This window comes from Manis pentadactyla, chromosome 7, assembly GCF_030020395.1.
Source record: "Manis pentadactyla isolate mManPen7 chromosome 7, mManPen7.hap1, whole genome shotgun sequence".
NCBI lineage: Eukaryota > Metazoa > Chordata > Mammalia > Pholidota > Manidae > Manis > Manis pentadactyla.
Genome location: NC_080025.1, coordinates 75,539,975 through 75,558,780, shown reverse-complemented (window position 1 = coordinate 75,558,780; position 18,806 = coordinate 75,539,975). Strand labels below are relative to the sequence as shown.

The window sequence follows — 18,806 nt, the reverse complement described above, 5'->3', positions numbered from 1 at the left end:
ACAGAAGTACCTAACAGACATCTACAGAACTCTCCACCCAAAAGCAGGATACACACTCTTTTCAAGTGCACTTGGAACATTTTTCAGAATAGAGCACATACTAGGCCATAAAAAGAACCTCAGTAAATTCAAAAAGACTGAAATTGTACCAACCAACTTCTCAGATCACAAAGCCATAAAACGAGAAATAAATTGTACAAAGAAAAGAAAAAGGCTCACAAACACATGGAGGCTCAATAACATGCTCCTAAATAATCAATGGATCAATGACCAAATTAAAACAGAGATCAAGCAATATATGCAGACAAATGACAACAACAGCACAAAGCCCAAACTTCTGTGGGACGCAGCGAAGGCAGTTCTGAGAGGGAAGTACATAGCAATCCAGGCCTATTTAAAGAAGGAAGAACAATCCCAAATGAATAGTCTAAAGTCACAATTACTGAAACTGGAAAAAGAAGAAAAAATGAAGCCCAAAGTCAGCAGAAAGAGGGACATAATAAAGATTACAGAAGAAATAAGTGAAATTGAGAAGAATAAAACAATAGAAAAAACTAATGAAACCAATAGCTGGTTCTTTGAGAAAATAAACAAAATAGATAACCCCCTAGCCAGACTTGTTAAGAGAAAAAGAGAATCTACAAACAAAAACAGAATCAGAAATTAGAAAGGAAAAATCACAACGGACACCACAGAAATATAAAGAATTATTAGAGAATACTATGAAAATCTATATGCTAACCAGCTGGATAACCTAGAAGAAATGGACAACTTTCGAGAAAAATACAACCTTCCAAGCCTGACCCAGGAAGAAACAGAAAATCTAAAAAGACCAATAACCAGCAATAAAATTGAATCGATAATCAAAAAACTACCCAAGAACAAAACTCCCGGACCAGATTGACTCACCGCTGAATTTTATCAGACATACAGAGAAGACATAATACCCATTCTCCTTAAAGTTTTCCAAAAAATAGAAGAGGAGGGAATACTCCCAAACTCATTCTATGAAGCCAGCATCACTCTAATACCAAAACCAGGCAAAGACACCACAAAAAAAGAAAATTACAGACCAATATCCCTGATGAACATAGATGCAAAAATACTCAACAAAATATTAACAAACCGAATTCAAAAATACATCAAATCAAGAGGATCATACACCATGATCAAGTGGGATTCATCTCAGGGATGCAAGGATGATACAACATTCGAAAGTCCATCAACATCATCCACCACATAAACAAAAAGAAGGACAAAAACCACATGATCATCTCCAGAGACACTGGAAATGCATTCAACAACATTCAACATCTATTCATGATAAAAACTCTCAACAAAATGGGTATAGAGGGCAAGTATCTCAACATAATAAAGACTAAATATGACAAACCCCCAGCCAACATCATACTTAACAGCGAGAAGCTGAAAGCTTTTCCTCTTAGATTGGGAACAAGACAGGGATGCCCACTCTCCCCACTGTTATTCAATATAGTACTAGCGGTCCTGGCCACGGCAATCAGACAAAAACAAAGAAATACAAGGCATCCAGATTAGTAAAGAAGAAGTCAAACTGTCACTATTTGCAGATGACATGATATTGTACATAAAAAACTCTAAAGACTCCACTACAAAACTACTAGAACTAATATCTGAATTCAGCAAAGTTGCAGGATACAAAATTAATACAAAGAAATCTGTTGCATTCCTTTAGACTAACAATGAACTAGCAAAAACAGAAATAAGGAAAACAATTCCATTCACAACTGCATAAAAAAGAATAAAATACCTAGGAATAAACCTAACCAAGGAAGTGAAAGAATTACACCCTGAAAACTATGAGACACTCTTCAGAGAAATTAAAGAGGGCAGTAACAAATGGAAACTCATCTTATGCTCTTGGCTATGAAGAATTAATATTGTCAAAATGGGCATTCTGACTAAAGGAATCTACAGATTCAATGCAGTCCCTATCAAAATACAACAGCATTCTTCAATGAACTAGAGCAAATAGTTCAAAAATTCATATGGAACCCAAATAGCCAAAGCAATCCTGAGAAGGAAGAATAAAGTGGGCAGGATCTCACTCCTTGACTTCAAGCTCTACTACAAAGCCACAGTAACCAAGACAATTTGGTACTGGCACAAAAACAGACCCACAGACCAATGGAACAGAATAAGAGAGTGCCGATATTAACCCAAGCATATATGGTCAATTAATATATGATAAAGGAGCCATGGACATACAATGGGGAAATGATAGCCACTTCAAAAGCTGGTGTTGGCAAATCTGAACAGCTACATGTAAGAGAATGAAACTGGATCATTGTCTAACTCCATACACAAAAGTAAATTCCAAATGGATCATTCAAATGCACTTACCTGAATGTAAGTCATGAAACCATAAAACTCTTAGAAAAAAACATAGTTAAAAATCTCTCAGACATAAACATGAGCAACTTCTTCATGAATGTATCTCCCCAAGCAAAGGAAACAAAAGCAAAAATGAAAAGGTGGGACTTTATCAAGCTGAAAAGCTCCTGTACAGCAAAGGACACCATCAATAGAGCAAATAGGCATCCTACAGTATGGGAGAATATATTCATAACTGACAGATCTGATAAAGGGTTAACATCCAAAATATATAGAGTTCACACACCTCAACAAACAAAAAGCAAATAATCCAATTAAAAAATGGGCAGAGGAGCTGGACACTTCTCCAAAGAAGAAATTCAGATGGCCAACAGACACATGAAAAGATGCTCCACATCACTTGTCATCAGAGAAATGCAAATTAAAACCACAATGAGATATCACCTCACACCAGCAAGGATCGCCACCATACAAAAGACAAACAACAATAAATGTTGGCAAGGTTGTGGAGTAAGGGGAACCCTCCTACACTGCCGGTGGGAATATAAATTAGTTCAACCATTGTGGAAAGCAGTATGGAAGTACCTCAAAAAACTAAAAATAGAAATACCATTTGACCCAGGAATTCCACTCCTAGGAATTTACCCAAAGAATGCAGCAGCCCAATTTGAAAAAGACATATGCACCCCTATGTTTATCGCAGCACTATTTATAATAGCCAAGAAATGGAAGCAACCTAAGTGTCCATCAGTAGATGAATGGAAAAAGAAGATGTGGTACATACACAATGGAATATTATTCAGCCACAAGAAGAAAAGAAATCCTACCATTTGCAACAACATGGATGGAGCCAGAGGGTATTATGCTCAGTGAAATAAGCCAGGCGGAAAAAGACAATAAGTATCAGATGACTTCACTCATGTGTGGAGTATAAGAACAAAGAAAAAACTGAAGGAACCAAACAGCAGCAGACTCACAGAACCCAAGAATGGACAAACTGTTGCGAAAGGGAAAGGGACTGGGGATGTGGGCGGGAAGGGAGGGATAAGGGGGAAAATTGGGCATTACGATTAGTACACACAATGTAGGGGGGTGCACGGAGAAGGCAGTATAGCACAGAGAAGACAAGTAGTGATTCTACAGCATCTTACTACACTGATGGACAGTGACTGTAATGGGGTATGTGGTAGGGACTGATGATGGGAGGAATCTAGTAACCACAATGTTGTTCATGTAAGTGTATATTAATGATACAAAAAAAAAAAAAAGTGATGTGACTAAGTTCATACAGCTTGGAGGTGATGAAGCTGAAATATCAACACAAGACTTTCTAGTTCTGAAGACCCTGCTCCTTAGGTATGTCACGTAGCAAAGGGAAGTGTCTTTCCTGAAATTTTTGTTTGAAAAATAAATATATGTATGCATAGGAATAGATTTATTCATATACATAATTCTTTATGTACATAACTGTACACATATGTAACTATATATGCAAATATATATAATTACACACACAGATGTAAAATATATTTCTTATTAAACCAGGGTCAATATGTTGTAGCTTTTCTATGTAGGGCTCATATTTAATTATTTTTACCTTACTTTGAAACAATCACACTTACTAGGTATCAGAGAAAGTTCTGGTACATTGTTTTCTACCTCATAAGTCTTCCCATTTAATTTAAAAAATCAAGGCAAAAAAAAGTCTTACTGTAAGAATAATTTACATTTATTATTAATTTACATTTTCATGAAAAAAACCTGATAACCACAGTATTTAAATGGCATTAGCTTCTGAATCTGTATTAATAAAAATTTAATTTTACTGCTTTATCCCAAGTGAGAACATTTTAATAAATATCACTGATATGTATGAGATGGTCTGACCTGTAGCCACTTGGCTTACAAAAAGGCACTCTGGTGTGAAGAAAAAAAAAAATGCACTTGGTGGAGTTCTGGGGTGCCCAAAAGACATAGATCATTCAAGCAACAAATCATCTGAAACTTTCAATCAAGAAAGGTAAGGTGTGAGAATGAAGGCATGGTAGAAAGAGAAAGAACTGTGGTTTTCATATATAAGCCCCCAATTTAAAGTCACGAGAGCAGATTCTTTGAATGACAAGCTTTGATTTTAAAATCGAGGTACCTCCCATAGAGGCAACTCTATGCACCCTAAATTGGGCAGAAGTTCATCTATTTAATGTTGGTTAATTTACTTTCCTGACCAGCTTACTAGTACGTCTATTCGCAACTTTTAACCACATTAAACTTTTGAAGTGTCAAAAGTTTTCACTCCCATTAGCAATCCAAAACAGTAATACATTCATTTAAAAATATGAAGTTATTTGTTTTCTATTAGAAACCTACAATAAATCAAAACGTATGGAATACATTGAGTTGCTGAACCATTCAGAGTAAGAAATAATTTTCCATGTCTTCAAATTCTGGACCAAAGAAATGAAAACCATATTTAAAAGAATAAGAAAAGATAACAAAATGATATGTATTTATTACTGAAACATAAAGAAGGTACTTCCTAAAGTGGTCACTACCTACCTTAGCTTTTATCACCTAAATGAAAAAAATCACTATTGCAACATTAATTTCAATAAGTGAATTTATATAGTTATCTAGAATTCAAACATCTATAAAGAGCATTATTCAAATGAAATAGCCTGTATTATTCAATGTTTACTGTGTTAAATATGGATTCCTTATAATGATCATGTATCCTAGAGCTCAATATTGAACTTTCCCTAGAAACTAAAACAAGGCCTAGGCCTCTATCTAATTAAGGACCAGGCTATAAAAACAGAATTAAGACCTCAGTTAATAATCTGAAAAAAAGACACATCAGCAAGACATAATCTTTAAGTTTTCTAGGTCATTTACATATTTTGTTATGCTATATTTTATTATAGTTATAAAAATATAGAAGCATGTGAGTTTAAGAAAATAATAATAGTAGCAAGAGTAATATAAAATGTCAATAGGATTGTTTACTCTTACCTCTGAACTATAATCATCTGCTGTGGTTGAAATTTCACTTTCTGGCTGAAATAAAAGTAAAAACCGATTACATTAAGTCCTTTTACTCCCCTCAAATACTGTACTTTATTAACCCATTACTATTGGTAACATGATAGAAAAACTCACATAAAATTATCACAAAAAATATTAAAGTTATTTAAATCTTTAAAATTTTCATTCTGATTATGAATCACAATAGCTAAATAACTTATCTAAAATTCATCACTAGGTATTTTTCGAAACATAAAAGTATTAGGAGGTACTTTCACCTAGGCTCTTTTATACACTACAAATCATTTGTAAGACAAAAGCACCAAATGAGATATCCCTCTAATTCTTGTATCTCTTTTAAATCAAAGACAGTCCTAAAATGTTCCCAAAAGTCCAATTTCTTCAAAAAGAAGATTCAGCAAGCCTTGATGTTACAAAAGCAATAACAACTTGAAAGTAGCAACCTTTGTTGTTAGTAACACTTCTTGCATACAAAGCACTTTCGAGGACATTTTTGTTTCATCCTTACATCCTTGGGATTTGGATATGAAATGAATGTTTTTTCCAAGCTTTCCTGAGCTTAAAAGTACTTGGAATTGCCAAAGAGGAAACCTAAATTCTCACTGTTTTCACAGTTCAATATTTCAGCTAAAATAAGAATCTCATTTTACAAGTGAAAAAAGAGACCCAGATATTTCACCTTTCCATTCAACAAACATGAACTATCATTGATTGGCTCCTTTTACATCTAGACTTATGAAAATTTTATTCATCATTCAAGACCCAGTTCTAAGTCTACTTCCCCTATGATACAGTAACTAACATCAACAACAGAAATAAGGTTACCCCATTCTAAAATTCGGTAGCAGTGGTTCCTTATGTGGTCTTCTTTTAAATCTAAAATATTTTCAAAATACAAGCCTTCATGATTCATTTATTTAATGCCTTTTAAACAGGCATTGACTAAATGCATATAGTGTACAAAAACTGTGCTACTGAGGATAAGGTGGTAAACAAGACACACACTGCACTTGAAATGCTGAAACTCTAGTGAAGAGCCCAAATATTGATTTGTTATGCATAAAAAGGTAACAAATATATCTTCAAACTAAATCAAGAACCAGAGTTGCCATATTTTATTATTTAAAAGGTCTAGATTTCCACAAAAAAGTACAAGAGACATAAAGGAATATGCAAGTATGTCATACACAAGAAACACAGCAGTTACTAGAAACTGTCCCTGAGGAAACACAGATGCTGGACTTAACACTTTAAACTAGTTATTTTAAATAACCATATAAGTGAAGAAAATAAGATTAAAAAACTAAAGAAAATTGTAAGAATAATGCCTCACCAGAGAGTATCATTAAAGAGAAAGAACTTATAAAAGAACCAAAGAGAAATTCTGGAGTTAAAAGTAAACAAAACTGAAATGAAAAATTCACTAGACGTGCTTAACAGCAGATCTGAGGAGGAAGAAGAAAAAAATCAGCAAGCTTTAGTTGAAATTATGCTGTTTTAGGAAAAGGAAGGAAAAAAAAAGAAAAATGAACAGAGCATCAGAGATTAGTGCAACAATATCAAACATACTAACATATGCACAATGGGAGACCCAGAAAGGGAGGAGAGAAGGGAACAGAAAAAGTATCTGAACATAGAATGGCCAAAAACTTTCCAAATTTGATTAAGAATATTACTCTTTACATCCAAGATGCTCAACAAACTCTAAGTAGGAAAAATTCAAAAAATCCACTCTTACAATGAATCTTTACCAGCATCCCTAAACTCCTGAATAAAGCTAAAACCCTTATATATCTAAACCTTTGTTTCCACATAAATATGCCAGGGCATAATACAAATTACAGTCATCATCTGCCTTGTCCAGCACATTTCTCCTAAGCAGCCCATCATTTTCTACTCCTCCTGGTCTTAGTTGGTGGCTCTATCCTCCACCATTCCAATCCACTTTTAACTTCTCCTTCATTACCTTATTCAAAAAAATTACATAGCTAAGGGAAAGAAGAAAATTTGCATTTATTAAGAACTTTCTATGTGCCAGGTGCAATCTCCTGCCCCTCACCATTATCACCATCCCATGACTTGGTGACCCATTTAAAAGTAAACTACATATGGTTTCCAAATTACATCACTGATTCGTGTCTTTGCAAATGCTGTTTCTTCAACACAGAGGTTGCCTCCCTTATTTCTCTGCCTTTTGCTAACTCTAACTTATACTTTACGGTTCAGTTCAATTATTTCTTCTAGAAAACTTTACCAAATAACATACATAAGGCTGATTTGGGCATTCCCCCACATCACGGTAGTGTAGGGCACCATGTGCACTGTTGCTAATAGTGCTAAACAGAATACAAAGTCTATCTTCCATCTGCCTTCTACACCAAACTGACTTTCCTAAAGGACAGAGGCTTTCATATTTATTTTTGCATCCTTGGTGCATCACAGTTGGTCAATAAATGCTTGTTGAATCAAGTTTACAAAAACTGCACAGGGTACTAATGAGTATTATCATTACAACAACTTTCTACTTGGAATTCTAATGTTTAAAAATATGGGTGAATACTTACTTCAATAGAAAAGACCTGGTCATGTTTGCTTATTTCTCCACTATGCAGAGTTCTCATTGTAGTGGACTCAGGAGTCATGGTTGATCCTACTCTCTGGGAACTATTTATGCATGTCTCATCACTCTGTGATTGCTCAATATTTAAAGCATGGTATGCTGATGAATCATGTTTACTGCTTGAAGTTTTCCTCTTTTTTTTCTGCTTCTTAGAAGGATTCTGCCCATCAGATTGAGCTTTCCTTTGTCGAAACTGGGCAAGCTACAGAAAACACAGAAATTGTCATTACCATCAAAGATAATTTTTATCACCATTAAGAAGAAAGCAGCTTTGGTGTCACTTTTTTTAAAAAAAGCTCAAGCCATCACTAAAATGATGACCAAATATAGGACAATTGTTACAGTTTTTAATATAAGAATGACTACTGAATTGCAAAGAATCAGTTATTTCTGAATGAACACTAGCCACACATTGAGAAGAACTGAAAATGTCATGTCTAAAGAAAAGAATCTGTCCAGATTGGGTAGAATAAGGGAAAACAGGCAATTTCATTCACTGTTTGGTTAGAGTATAATCTCTGAATGTGAGAACATATGAAAATCTACGCACTCTAAATGCATTTTATTTGTGGGATTTCTGGAACTTCTACTAATTGATACTAAATGTAACTAATTCACACAAAAAGATTTAGCTATGCAAATGATCACTGCAGCCTTGTTTATAATGGCAAAAATTAGAAATAATTTAAACATCAAACAATAGTGCTTCCCATCATCATCAGGATTTTTGCCGTATCTTAGTACTTACACCTATCTTAGATCATTTACTTATTAAGATGTTTTAACTAGTATACTTGCCTCATTTAAATTTATTTTAAAAGGAGACTTTCTATCCTTGGTATAACCGAAAAACCAGTACCACCTATGATTTCCTTTTTCAAAAAGAGTATACAGAAATGAACAGAATGAAAAACAATTTTACATTATTAAAATTCTTGTCAGACATTGTTGCTGAAGGTTGTAAGAGAAATAGGCAGGTTTAGAGGGATATTAAGGACATATGAACATCAAGCAGACTTTTGTCCTATCATAGCTGATGGACTTAAAAGAAACCTGGAAAGGTAATAACTTTCTAGTAACATTATCAAATGTTTCTTGACACTATATCAGAATCAGCTAAAATACTTTATAACCACCTAAAATCAGAAGCATGCTTTACATATATAGGAACACTAGACTAATTCAATTAAAAAATATTAATAGAAAGCATTATTAATAATAAATATGTTTATGACACAGTAGATATAAAATAATATTGCATTATAATCTTCTTTGATAAAAGGAAAATTATGTGCATCCCTTAACGAGACAAGATACTCCTCAGGCTTAGTCTTCAACAATTCTAAGTAAATTGAACTTTAATAACATTATACATATAGGCACAAATTCTGGAAGAATATAACCATATACCTTTGGTCTGGCTCTGGATTTGAGATTATAGATATTTTCCTTTATGCTGACTTGAAATTTCCTTCTTTATTAAGTAAATTTTCTAAATTTTATATGAAGCAACTACTAACCACCAATTTCTAAATTTGAGTCCTGTGATCATTCTGAGAGGAGAAAACAAAAGCGTAAGAATAGGTGTAAGTCCCCTGGTAGGAAAAATATGACCACGATATTAATTACATAACTATAGATGGCTAGCAAATTTCTTTAGATACAGAGTATTAAATCACTCTTATAATGATGCTGATTTCATTAACAATCAAAATAAGTAACACCAGTACCTATAGAATAACAGTATATTTTATACTTATTTTGTCTACTGTAGATGAAGTATATAAATATAGTGTTCACTTAATAAAGATGTCTAATTTATAAATCTAAAATATTGAACCTGACCTTGTAGAATATAAAAATATCTCACATTTAAATTTTTCTTCCCAGTTATTTGGCAACTAGTCAGTTATTTACCTCAAGTTCTGCTTAAGGAACAGATGCAAGACCAGTTGCCTCTATTTGTGCATTATTAAGCTTCTGGAATGCATTTAAACTACTTGAAGGATAGCAAATTCACTTTTAAAAATAAACCAACTGAAACACTAACTTATATTATCTCTAAATAGAATCAAAAGTCTACGCATATCATTTTGAAAATATCCCTCACAGAGAATGCAAAACCAAGAAAAACATGAATAATGGCATTCCTGATATTTATGCTGTATTTCAGAAACTTCTTAAAATCCCCTGTCATCTGTATTAGAAAATAAATTCAGTAAGCAGAGACTACCAAGACAAAGATGAAGATCCTGTTTAAGATTCTAACTCTGCTAGGTCATGATTTATAGTTTATATTTAGTATTTATTTATATGCAAAAATACATAACAAAGGAAAAAACTAAAACTGCATTATAAAGTGTTTGATTAAAAAACACCTTCATCTGAGACAACAATATACATTATTAAATGAGCCCAAATCAAAAAACTGATTGATAGATAGGTAGGGAATAAGAAGTAGAATGGTTACATTACCATGTTTAGAATCAATCACTTCTAAGGACATAAAATTACTAAGACATTATCTTAGGCCTGTTACTGATTATATGAAGCCAAACTATTTCTTCAGAACAATTAACCAGAAGGTAAACTACATGAGGGTAAGGACTTTTGTTTTGTTCACTGCCATACATTCAGTCTAGACCAGTACTCTATAAATAGAAGTTCAGTGAAAAAAAAGATAATTTACCTTTTACAAGACAGTTACCACTAAGCAATCATTTGAAACACAGTTCCAAGAAACTGAGAATTAAGATAATATAATTGGAACATCTAAACTCTACTTCATAAAGAAGTTCTATGGTTTTAGAATTAAAATGAGCAGTTAAATGAATTAAAAAAGAATAATCCCTTTCACCATAATCCCTCTCCTCTATGAGGCCAAAAAAAAAAAAAAGGTCAAAATTAAATTCTCAGAATTAATGCTCACAATAGCATTTAAGCAAGAGTTCTGTTTCATAAAAATGTCAGAGAACAAGATCACATCACAAATCTAATTTCTTACAGCTATCTATTTTTTTATTTTATAATCTGAAAAATGGCAACCTAGTAGATAAGCAAGGATCAGAAACACTACTCAATCAGCTAATCACCTGATATTGAAATGATATACTTTAAATTACTGGGAAAACATTTATTCTAAAACATGCCAAAAATTTAGACTACAGCCATCTGTGTTTGTCATTTGGAAGCCAATTATAAACATGCTAACATATGTAGGTACAAAAATAGTTATAATATTTACTAGAAAGATATTACATCCACATATCTAATTCATATCTCAAACAAGTATCTTGCCCTGACCACACATGAATATACAATTAAAGTGATTGATAATTTATTCCTTATACTCAATATTTATAACCTTGTTAAATGATCATTCTCAATAAAACAAGTAATTTTTTAAATACTACGTAAAAGCATGCCAACTTTTTGTACTATCACCTCAAAAAAACTACAATTGGAATCTTTTGAGTGTTCATTGCATGCTTACTATGTGCCAGGCACCGTGCTAGATATGTCAAAACATACGGTCTTAACAGTAAATCTTTTTAGTCTAGGCCAGCCTATTACTTCAGGGAGTTGTGAGAAACAAGTAAGATAAAAGTTAGTTGTGGGGCAAATTGCAAAATTTCCAGAATCTCCCACCAAGCCTTAGTTCATTTACATATCAATAGGTGTTTACCACTGCAGAGACACCCAACCATCTGGGGCAAGGGATGGAGAGAAAATGGCTATTTTCTCCTTCTCTCCATTCCTGGTATGTAATTGGCCTGGCTTCCTTGCCAGTTACCAATGACCTCCGCATGAAGTTCCTCCCCAAAGAGGCCAGCAGAGAAGTAGAGTGCAAGCTGCGGCTGCAGGAAAATGGAGGATGGAGAGTGCATGCCACATCAAGAGGAGAGGGATGGAGTCAGGTATGGCTAGAAAACTCCAGCAACTGTAAGAAACAAAAGCCTTTCTCTCAACCTGCCTTTTTTCCTGGACTTACTTCAGTTTCACCAGCTTCACAGAGACTTGCCCCAGGCAGGGAACACCCTTCCCACAACATGGCAAACTTGACTGGGCTATAACTTTAAACAGGTGGTATGAGAAACTCTCTTGTCTGGATTTTCTGAAAGGAGGCATTCTGTAAGAGGTTTGGTTGTAGTTTTATATCTATGAAGGAAACAACTTGGTATATGGCAGGTATTAAGTAGTTCATTTATTTAGCAAATATTTACTCTCCGTCTATGTCCCTGTACTAAAGGCAGGGCAGGTAGGATGCATCAAACAGATTAAATTCCTACACTTAAAAACTGCAATGCAGGCAGAAAGAACAAATTAAACACATACAAACACACAAATTATCATTTCAGGAGATAAAAAGTGCTTTGAATAATTCACAACCACAATATAACCTGGTCACTGGGAAGGTAGCACAGCATGGAGAATATATAGTCAATGATTCTGTAACATCTTTCTACATTGATAGATACTAACTGACTAGACCAGGGTGAGGATTTAATAATATGGGTAACTGGGTACTGGATTAAAGATGACAGCATGAAAAGTCGGACAGAAACCTCCTCGCCAAATGAAATATAATATGAAAATATAACAAATACATCAAATCATGAAAGAGCAACAGGAAAGAATCCTGCAACAGACTGTCTACACCTGCTGGGGAAACCAGCAGACCTCAAGGACAAGTGTAAGGTACCAAAGCCATGATCCAGAAGGACCCAAGCCCTTCCCCTTTCCCAGTTCACCAGAGGGAGGAAGAGAAACAGCACGGGTAAGGGGTGGAGGCCAAGGACTGCTAAACACCCAGCCCTGGAGATCTGATCTGGAAGTACACACCTATATTACATGGTGCTCTTGAGATTGCTGGGATTGGAAAGCTAAGACAGGCAGAATACTGAGAGAGACTGATATTCCAGCTGCTTGTAGAAGATAGGGATCCACATCTGGCCACTGAGGGACAAAAGAAAGGCTGAGAGACTTCCTAATAGTGAGAGGGCTGCTAAAGGGGCAAGGACTGGACAGAGCTTGCTGCTCAGGAGAAAGCACAGGTGGACAAAATTGTCCAGGTGCACTGTGCCCAAAAGTTTGGGAGCTTCAGGCACTCCATCCCCCTGGTTGGCTATGCAGGTCCAAGGCCCCCCAGGGTGATACGCAGCCTGCTACACACTCCTCCGGGCTGGTACTGGCTCCCAAACCGGCTGGCCCACCATTGCACCAGGCCAGCCATAGGGCAGCCCCACCTACGGGAGCTACAACTGCAAAGTATACAGGCTTCTCCCTGCATGTGTGACCTATTGGCCCTGGCAGTGGAGACAGGCACAGCAGCCAGGAGGCAGGAAAGTCTTTCCTCCCGACAGGCAACAGCACTGCTCACCTGCCACCCCCGTCACTGCTCCAGGGGCTGAGCAGCTCCAGAGAGTAGAACTTCTGGGTACTAGAGAGTGCCACATACAAATATGAAACATCAAAGGAAACTGATTCAAACCAATATACCACAAACTTCAGAAAGAGGGCCAAGTGAAATTGAGCTCATCAACCTCCCTGAAAGAGATTTCAAAATAAAAATCATATACATGCTCATGGAGCAACAGAAAAATATTCAAGAACTCAGGGAAGAATTCAGGAACAAGATACAAACGTTCAAAAATACAATATCTGAAAAAAACGTACACTGGAAGGATTTAAAAGCAGATCAGATGAAGTAGAGAAGACAGTAAATGAAATGGAAATTAGAGAAGAGAAATACAAAGAAGGTGAGGCACAGAGAAAAAACGATCTCTAGAAATGAAAGAATATTGAAAAAATCATGACCAATCTAAACTGAAAAATATTTGCATTATAGGGGTACCAGAAGAAGGAGAGAGAGAAAAAAGGGATAAAAAGTGTCTTTGAGGAGGTAATTGCTGAGAACTTCCCCAACCTAGGAAAGGAGATAGTCTCTCAGGCCATGAAGGGGCACAGATCTCCCAACACAAGGGACCCAAGGAAGACAACACCAAGACATATCATAATTAAAATGGCAAAGATCAAGGATAAAGACAGAGTACTAGAAGTAGCCAGAGAGGAAAAAAAAGATCACATACAAAGGAAAACCCATCAGGCTATCATCAGACTTCTCAGCAGAAACCTTACGGGCCAGAAGGGAGTGGCATGATGTATTTAATGCAGTGAAGCAGAAGGGCCTCAAACCAAGAAAACTCTACCCAGCAAGATTACCATTAAATTTGAAGGAGGGATCAAACAATTTCCAGATAAGCAAAAGTTGAGAGAATTTACCTCCCACAAACCATCTCTACAGTGTATTTTAGAGGGACTGCTATAGATGGAAGTGTTCTTAAGGCTAAATAGCTGTCACCAGAGATAATAAAACCACAGTAAAGAAAGTAGACCAATTAATTACTAAGCAGATGCAAAATAAAATAAACCACCCCTAAAGTCAATCAAGGGATAGACAAAGAGTGCAGAATATGATACCTAATATACAAAGAATGAAGAAGGAATAAAAAGAAGGGAAAAAAAAGAACCTTTAGATTGTGTTTCTAACAGTATACAGAGTGAGTTAAATTAGACTACTAGATAGTAAGGAAATAACCCTTGAACATTTGATAACCACGAATCTAAAGCCTGCAATGGCAGTAAGTACATACCTATCGATAATCACCCTAAATGTAAATGGTCTGAATGCACCAATCAAAAGACACAGTCACTGAATGGATAAAAAAACAAGACCCATCTATATGCTGCCTACAAGAGTCTCACTTCAAACCCAAAGACATACACATACTGAAAGTAAAGGAATGAAAAAGGTATTTCATGAAACTAATAGGGAGAAAAAAAGTAGGAGTTGCAGTACTTGTATCAGACAAAATAGACTTCAAAACACAGGAGGACCGACATATGTGAAACAAATACTAACAGAATTAAAGGAGGAAATAGAATGCAATGCATTCATTTTAGGAGACTTCAACATACCACTCACTCCGAAGGACAGATCAACCAGACAGAAAATAAGGAAACAGAGGAACTGAACAACACATTAGAACAGATGGACCTAACAGACATCTAAAGAACACTCCACCCAAAAGCAGCAGGATACACATTCTTCTCAAGTGCACATGGAACATTTTCAAGAATAGATCATATACTAGGCCACAAAATGAGCCTCAGTAAGTTCAAAAAGATTGAAATTGTACCAGCCAACTTCTCAGACCAAAAAGGTATGAAATTAGAAATGAATTACACAAAGACAACAAAAAAGAAGCCCACAAACACATGGAGGCTTAACAACATGCTCCTAAATAGTCAATGGATAAGTGACCAAATAAAAACAGAGATCAAGCAATATATGGAGACATATGACAACAACTCAACACCGCAAAATCTGTTGGATGCAGGCAGCCGTGCTAAGATGGAAGTATACTGCAATACAGGCTTACCTCAGGAAAGAAGAACAATCCTATATGAACAGTCTAAACTCACAATTAAAGAAACTAGAAAAAGAAGAACAAATGATGCCCAAAGTCAGTAGAAGGAGGGACATAATAAATATTACAGCATAAATAAATAAAATTGGGAATAAAACAACCGCAAGAATCAAGAAATGGAGATTTCTGCTGGTTCTTCAAGAAAATATACAAAAGAGACAAGCCCCTAGCCAGACTTAACAAGAAAAAAAGAGTCTACACACATAAACAGAATCAAAATGAGAAAGGAAAAATCACTATGGACACCACAGAAATTCCAAGGATTATTAGAGAATACTATGAAAAATCATATGCTAACAAACTGGATAATCTAGAAAAAGTGGACAACTTTCTAGAAAAATACAACCTTCCAAGGCTGACCAAGGAAGAAACAGAAAATCTGAATAGACCAATTACCAGCATGAAATTGAATTGGTAATCAAAAACCTACCTAAGAACAAAACCCCCAAACCAGATGGCTTCACCACTGAATTTTATCAAATGGTTAGCGAAGATCTAATACCCATCCCCCTTAAAGTTTTCCAAAAACTAGAAGAGGAGGGAATACTTCTAAACTCATACTATGAGGCCAGATCACTCTAAAACCAAAACCAGGCAAAGACACCACAAAAAATGAAAATTACAGACCAGTACCCCTGATGAACATAAATGCAAAAATATTCAACAAAATATTAGCAAACCGATTTCAAAAATATGTAAAAAAGATCACCCATCATGATCAAGTAGGGATGCAAGGAAGGTACAATATTTGAAAATACATCAACATCACACACCACATCAGAAAAAAGGACAAAAACCACATGATCATCTCCATAGATGCTGAAAAAGCATTTGAAAAAATTCAACATCTATTCATGATAAAAACTTTCAACAGAATGGGTATAGAGGGCAAGTACCTCAACATAATAAAGGTATATATGACAAACCCACAGCCAACATGATACTTAACAGCAAGAAGCTGAAAGTGTTTCTTCTAAGATCAGGAACAAGAAGACAAGGATGCCCACTCTCCCCACTTTTATTCAACATAGTTCTGGAGGTCCTAGCCCCAGCAATCAGACAACACAAAGAAATAAAAGGCATACAGATTGGTAAGGAAAAGGCTAAACTGTCGCTGTTTGCAGATGACATGATATTGTATATAGAAAACCCTAAAGAATCCACCCAAAAACTACTAGAACTATGAATTCAGCTAAGCTGCAGGATACCAAATCAATATATAGAAATCTGTTGCATTCCTATATACTAACAATGCACTAGCAGAAAGAGAAATCAAGAAAACACTTCCATTTACAATTGCATCAAAAGAATAAAATACCTAGGAATAAACCTAACCAAGGAAATGAAAGAACTGAAAACTACAAGACACTCATGAGAGAAATTAAAGAAGATACCAATAAAAGGAAATACATTACGTGCTCCTGGATAAGAAGAATTAATATAGTCAAAATGGCCATTCTGCCTAAAGCAATCTACAGACTCAATGCTATCCCTATCAAAATACCAATAGCGTTCTTCAATGAACTGGAACAAATAGTCCTAAAATTCATATGGAACCACAAAAGACCCCAAATAGCCAAAGCAATCCTGAGAAGGAAGAATAAAGCTGTGAGGATTATGCTCCCCAACTTCATGCTCTATTCCAAAGCTAAAGTAATCAAGACAGTTTGGTACTGGCACAAGAGCAGACCCATAGGTAAATGGAACAGAATACAGAGCTCAGATATATATACCCAAGCATATACAATCAATTAATATACGATAAAGGAGACATGGATATACAATGGGGAAATAACAGCCTCTTCAACAACTGGTGTTGGCAAACCTGGACAGCTACATGTAATAGAATGAAACTGGATTATTGTCTAAGCTGATATACAAAAGTAAAGTCGAAACTGATCATGATCTGAATGTAAGTCATGAAACCTTAGAAGCAAACTTATGCAAAATCCCTTGTGTATAAACATGAGCAATTTTTCCTGTTTCCTTGGGCAAGGGAAACAAAAGCAAAAATGAGCACATGGGACTACATCAAACTAAAAAGCTTCTGTACAGCAAAGGACACCATCAGTAGAACAAAAAGGCACCCTACATATGGGAGAATATATTTGTAAACAACATATCTGACAAGGGATTAACATCCAAAATATACAAAGAACTTGCCTCAACACCCAAAAAGTAAATAATCCTATTTAAAAATGTGCGGAGAATATGAACAGACAATTCTCCAAAGAAGAAATTCAGATGGCCCATAGGCACATGAAAAGATGCTCCACATTGCTAATTATCAAGGAAATACAAATTAAAAGCACAATGAGATATCACCTCACACCAGTTAGGATGGCCAGCATAGAAAAGACAAACAACAACAAATGCTGGCGAGGATGAGGAGAAAGGGGAACACTCCTACACTGCTGGTGGGAATGTAAACTAGTTCAACCATTGTGGAGAGCAGTATGGAGATTCCTCAAAAAACTCAAAATAGAAATACCATTTGACCCAGGAATTCTACTCCTAGGAATTTCCCCAAAGAAAACAAGATGCCAGATTCAAAAAGACATATGTAACCCTTGTTTATGGCAGCGCTGTTTACAATAGCCAAGATATGGAAGCAACCTAAGTGTCCATCAGTAGATGAATGGATAAATAAGAGGTGGTACATATACACAATGGAATATTATTCAGCCATAAAAAACAAATCCGACCATTTGCAACAACATGGATGGAGCTAGAGGGCATTACACTGAGTGAAAAATAAGCCAGGCAGAGAAGACAAGTACCAAACGATTTCCCTCATGTGTGTAGTGTAACAATGAAGCAAAACTGAAGGAACAAAACAGCAAGCAGACTCACAGACTCCAAGAAGGGACTAGCAGTTACGAAATGGGAGGGGTGGGTGAGGATCGGTGGGGAAGAAGGGAGAAGGGGATTGAGGGGCATTATAATTAGTACACATGGTGTAGGGTGGTCACAGGTAAGACAGTGCAGCACAGAGAAGACATGTAGTGACTCTGTGGCATCTTACTACACTGATGGACAGTGACTTCAATGGGGCATGGGGGGCACTTGATAATATGGGTGAATATAATGACCACAATGTTTTTCATGTAAAACCTTCATAAGAGTGTATATCAATGATACCTTAATAAAAAAAATACCTTAAAAGAATATGGGTAACTGTTGAACCACTGTGTTGTACATTTGAAACATATACAAGATTTGTGTATCAATGATACCTCAGTTTTTAAAAAAAGATTAAAAGTGGTTTGATGTAAAGTATA

The 18,806-nt window shown here is 35.5% G+C and overlaps 1 protein-coding gene across 18 annotated transcripts in view; it reads right to left on the bottom strand.

Moving 5' to 3' along the window:
* The window catches only part of AKAP9 (A-kinase anchoring protein 9), a 186,593-nt gene that overhangs the window by 153,067 nt on the left and 14,720 nt on the right, over positions 1 to 18,806 (bottom strand). For 17 of the 18 annotated variants that reach the window (XM_057504510.1, XM_057504493.1, XM_057504506.1 and 14 more), the window contains exons 2-3: positions 7,980 to 8,237; positions 5,383 to 5,427 (exon numbers count right to left, since the gene is read on the bottom strand). In XM_057504510.1, coding sequence (XP_057360493.1) covers positions 5,383 to 5,427; positions 7,980 to 8,237 — 303 coding nt within the window. Of the gene's footprint in view, positions 1 to 5,382; positions 5,428 to 7,979; positions 8,238 to 9,445; positions 9,589 to 18,806 lie in introns of all 18 variants that reach the window. The other variant, XM_057504507.1, reaches the window with a different exon arrangement.